This window comes from Lactuca sativa, chromosome 6 (assembly GCF_002870075.4).
Source record: "Lactuca sativa cultivar Salinas chromosome 6, Lsat_Salinas_v11, whole genome shotgun sequence".
Classification (NCBI taxonomy): Eukaryota; Viridiplantae; Streptophyta; class Magnoliopsida; order Asterales; family Asteraceae; genus Lactuca; species Lactuca sativa.
The window spans coordinates 15,518,134-15,523,663 of record NC_056628.2 but is presented as its reverse complement, the minus strand read 5'-3'; the positions used below and the strand labels follow the sequence as shown (position 1 = coordinate 15,523,663).

The 5,530-nt window shown below is 35.3% G+C and overlaps 1 protein-coding gene across 1 annotated transcript; it reads left to right on the top strand.

Annotated features, from left to right (window-relative positions):
* The first annotated feature begins 2,549 nt into the window (after positions 1 to 2,549).
* Positions 2,550 to 5,218, top strand: LOC111918739 (subtilisin-like protease SBT1.5). The gene has a single exon (XM_023914357.3). It carries the CDS (start codon positions 2,742 to 2,744, stop codon positions 5,097 to 5,099), a length of 2,358 nt encoding a protein of 785 aa, XP_023770125.1. The 5' UTR covers positions 2,550 to 2,741; the 3' UTR covers positions 5,100 to 5,218.
* The last annotated feature ends 312 nt before the right edge of the window (positions 5,219 to 5,530 follow it).

The following is a 5,530-nucleotide window of genomic DNA, read 5'->3' as shown; positions in this document are numbered from 1 at the left end:
AACACTCTGATCTAGAAACGATTTCAACATCTCGATTCCAAAATCAAAACCAAAGACGAAAATGAAAATCAAGCATGATGAATTGAACATCGATCTATGAAACCCAAATCAAAATCAAATGTAGGTTTTATGAAACGACCACCATTTTATGGAACATACCAATTTTATATACGACTTTTGGTAGTGGTGACACCAATTTTATCTAAAACAATTTGTAAAAAAAAAACATTTAAATAACTAGGGGAATGCAACGATGGTGGCGTGGTGGCTCCGATCACGTCATCGATGGTGGTAACAACTCCGATTCACGATGTTTTTGCGATGGTTGCCGTGCGCCAGTTTAATAGAAATGCAACGATGGTTGATCTGACCATGAGCTTCACATTAGTTGATGTGCCGTAAGTGGTGGATGAATGCGGTTGTTGTCCAGTGTGGTGGGGATTTTTTTTATATGGAGATGTTGTGGTGACGGTGGTGATGACAATGGTGACCGTCTAGGAGAGGTGGTCGAGATGAAGCAACACAGGAGTGGTAGGTTTGGATGCTGCTGGTTATGTGTTTTCGACTGATGATGAAGAGAAGTCTTCCACGAGAAGTGAAAAAGAGGAGCATTTGTTGGGATAAGGGGTTGATGGCCCTATTTATTGTATTAAACCGTAATAACAAAAACTAGTTGTGAAACTCATGTATTACTTTGGTTAATTTAACAAAAAGTTCAATACAAAATTCAAAATATTTGAGAACTTTGAATTTATAAGAAAAATAAATAATGAATTATTATAATGCAAATATCTTTTATCTTTTAAATTAAAAAAAATAATTTAAATAAAGAAAAGAAACTAATGAGTTTTAATTTTAGGAATTTTTAAATTAAAAGGTAAGTTTATTAATGAAATTGATATCAATTTATTACTATATTGATTGCAATTATTACATTAAAATATTATGTGGAATTTAATAAAATAGAAAAACTTATAAAATGACATGTTAAAAAAAATTAATTCAAAATAACCATAAAATAACATTTGGCAAATTGAATGAGAATGTAACAAGTGGAAAAAAAAACCTTTAGTTATTAGAAAGGATAAGTTATAATTTTTTAAAAATAATAGATAAATATGGCTGGTAGAATCTGATTACACATTAAAATAAAGTTTAAGGGATTATCCGAATTAAAAAAACGATTAGAGACCAAATACATAAATTACCATAAACCATAGGTATCATCCATATTATTTACTCTTTAATTAATATTTACTAGTTGTGAGACCCATGTATTATATGATTTTATTTAAAAAAGTTAAATATAAAATTTTAACAATCTGAGAAGTTTGAATTTATAAGAAAAATTTTAAATTATTAAAATTAATGAGGCTTTAATACATTGAATACATTACATATATAAACCATTTCTAATAAATATCGTACATATATATTACTTTACATATTAAATGTGGAATTTTAATTTAATAAAATGACAAGTGGAAAATAGAAAATATTTAAAAATTCTAAAAAATGACATTTATCCAAGTGAAGGAGAAGATGACATTTAGTAAAAAAAAATGATTTATTAGGAAGGATTGAATCATTTTATTTATGAGTTTACAATTTTGAATCTCTTCTTATAAAAATAACAAACCCACAAATTGATTAACACACTAATAAAGTCTTACATATGAATGTGGATGAATGTAATAAGCAATTTTTTTTTTCATACGAATAAGACACATGCAAGCAGAATTGTTTTGGTCATAATCATATTATACTTATCCTTTACGTCTACGTGGCAGAATCCCTTCTTTGGAAAATGGACTTGGACACGTTAAATTTCAACCCAATTTTCCACGGTACTTCCACGGTGTTCACGTTTCCTTCATATTATCCCAAGCTTTAATAATAGTAGTTTATTATTATATCTTCTGTATTTTATTTGACCAGCAAAAACACTATTATAAAAGTATTAAATTGAATAAAATATTTTTATTAATAAAGTAAATAGTAATTATAAATAAAATATAAATGTATAAGATTATGCTAATTATATGTACTCATAAAATAAATAATAATTAACATCAAATATAAAAAAAAATTATATTTGTTTGTATTTTTAGTATAATAGCAAGATTTAAATAAAAATATAGAAGATGATATTAATAATATATTCTCACACCTTATATTTGATAGTTACACCCAAAGTGTCAAAATCAAGATTATAAGGGGTGCTTTTCGATTTTTCTACTATTAATGATTGGCTTACATTATTAAAGTCTAACTAAAACTGCCCTTCCATTAATTATGGCCTTTCTACGACAAAGGCTTTAAACGTAAAAGTGCAACAGGCCAGAAAAAAATGCAAAAGCCCAAACCAACAACGGCCCGAACATGTGTTGAACAGGGCACAAAAATTCCATGAATCATCACTTATCTTTCGTCACTTTTGCGGCAAATTCTGGACACTTTCTGTCAGTTCTGACAAAAGCATTGGAAAAATGTTTATACCATTTATAACTATGCAACAAGATAAGGGTGAGATGTATCTTACGTTATAATGCTTAAAATAGACACCAACTCACAACATTGCATTCACGCATGACGCATCCAAATTTTTATCCTAATCATGCTCACCCTCATATCTTCTGTGGGTTTCTTAATCCAGCTCATGTTTTTTCACAATCTCATTTGCATTATAAACCAACACGCGTAGCTTCGATAATATAATCGATCAATCTTTTTTTAACAAGATGGGTCGGTTTTGGTTTTTGGTTTACTCGATCGTCTGTTTTTTCATAGCAAATTCTGTGCAGCTTGATGATACCCAAAGCTTCATAGTCAGGATTCAAAACGACTTGAAACCATCTGTTTTCGCTGATGTAGAGCATTGGTATAAGGCAACCCTTGGAAGTTTGAATTCAAGAAAGTTGGATTATCACAAATTCAATAGTGACAAAAAGCCAAACCAAGAATTCCTTCATGTTTACAAGACTGTTTTCCATGGTTTTTCAGCTAGACTGACTCCTCAAGAAGCTCAAGAACTGGAAGCCCACCCAAGCGTTGTGGCTGTTTTACCTGACCAAACTCTTCAGCTTCATACTACTCGATCAATTCAGTTTCTGGGGCTTGATAGTAATGAACCTAATGGCCTATTGAAGGAGTCAGATTATGGTTCTAATGCCATTATTGGCATCTTGGACACTGGTATCTCACCTGAAGCATCAAGCTTCCATGATCAAGATCTTGGTCCAATCCCTTCGGATTGGAAAGGCGAGTGCATGGAAGGCGAGAAGTTCACCAAAAATCTCTGTAACCAGAAGATAATAGGAGCAAGATATTTTACTGCTGGATTTGATGCAAGCATCCAAGAAACCAACAGCTCAGCTCAGATTAGATCTTCAAGAGACACCGATGGCCATGGCACCCACACAGCCTCCACTGCAGCTGGAAGGGTGGTTGCTAATGCATCACTGTTCGGGTATGCAGAAGGAGTAGCTGTCGGAGTGGCACCCAAAGCCAGAGTCGCTGCGTACAAAATATGTTGGGGAGAGAGTTGTCGGGAATCAGACATACTCGCTGGATTAGATAAGGCTGTTGAAGACGGTGTCCACGTCATTTCCATCTCCGTAGGTGGCTCCAGAAGTAGGCCATATCATCTTGATCCCATAGCTATAGGAGCTTTTGGAGCAATGACAAGAGGTGTTCTCGTTTCGGCTTCAGCAGGTAATGGAGGTCCTGATGCTATGTCGGTGACAAACACAGCTCCGTGGATCACAACCGTCGGTGCAAGTACAATCGACAGGAGGTTTCCAGCAGATCTGATCTTGGAAGATGGCACAGTAATCACAGGGGCATCTGTTTCAAGTAGCACAACAATCCCAGCAACAAAATTCTTTCCATTAATCCATGGAAGGAACGCCTCGCAAGGGAGATTTTACAACTCGAGAGCAGCCACTTGCATGCCGGAATCACTTGACACAGAACTGGTACGTGGGAAGATAGTGATTTGTGACCGAGGTGGTAATGCTCGTGTCAAGAAAGGTGAAGTGGTCAAGGAAGCTGGAGGGATAGGGGTAATTGTGTCAAACGTTTCTCCTCAAGGTGAAGGACTAGTATCAGATTCCTACACAATTCCAGGCATGTTGATAACCGAATCAGGTGGTAAAAAGCTCCATGCTTATATAAGCTCTTCAAAAAATCCAATGGCGAAGATAATAGTTCACGGGACTCGAACAGGGGTGAAACCTGCACCTGTAGTTGCATCCTTCTCATCAAGAGGACCAAGTATTGACTCGCTTTATGTACTCAAGCCTGATGTAATAGCACCAGGTGTTGACATCCTAGCAGCATGGCCTAATGATGTGCCACCTAGCGAAATTCCTTCTGACCTTCGAAGAACAAGATTTAATATAGCATCGGGCACTTCCATGTCGTGTCCTCACGTGTCAGGTTTGGCTGCTCTACTGAAAGGGGCCCATCCAGATTGGTCTCCTGCCATGATTAGATCCGCAATCATGACCACGGCATACATGGTTGACAGAGAAGGGAAGCCATTGCTAGATGAACAATCATACAACGAAGCCAATGTGTGGGGCACCGGTTCAGGTCACATAGATCCTGGAAAAGCGGTTGATCCAGGATTGGTATATGACATAACAGCGAATGATTATATTCAGTTCTTGTGTGCAATGAACTACTCAACCCAAGCTTTTAGACAGTTTTCTCCAAAACCAGTCAGGTGTAGGGGGAAGCAAAACAAACCATGGAACATCAATTACCCAGCGATATCAATCGCGTATGGTGAACCAAGAGGTTCATCAGAACCAGAGGTAGTAGTCACAAGAACTGTAACACATGTCGGGGAAGGTACATCAAATTACAATGCTATTGTTACTAGCCCAAAAGGAGTCAATGTAACAGTAGTGCCACAGCGAATGCAATTTACTGTAAAAGGGGAAAAACAAAGTTACACAGTTAAGATTGAGTCTGATCATAAGGTAACTGGCTCATGGGGGAATATGGAGACAGAGTTAGGTAAATTAATTTGGACTGATGGGAAACATAATGTAGTGTCGCCCATAGTTGTAATATGGCAACATTTATTCTAATTTGGTGCTAATAGATTGCGAATGTATACGGCATGCTTTCAGGGACAATAATGTTTTAAGATAACAAATGTTTAAGATTGTATATTGGTTTATGAGTTACGTAGTTTTGCTTGATGACATTTTGAATACTCTTTAAAACATTGTGTGGATGTTGTGTAAGAATGATTTGAATTTTGAACAATTCATTCACATTCACTTTTGACTTTACAAATGTATAGAAATCATTTAGGTTATGTTTGGCGTACTAGCTGAAAAGCTAGCTGTTAAATAAAAAATTAGCTGATAGCTGAAAAGCTAGTTGATAAAAAATAACGTTTGGTAAAACTAGCTGAAAAGCTAGCTGAAATATACAAAATTACATAAAATGACATATAAGAGTATGTGTTTCTATAATTAATTAAAGGTGTATTTCGAAAATTTTAAAAAAGCTC

Coding starts and splice junctions, on each gene's coding strand:
- LOC111918739 (XM_023914357.3), top strand. CDS start 2,742: ATGGGTCGGTTTTGGTTTTTGGTTTACTCGATCGTCTGTTTTTTCATA.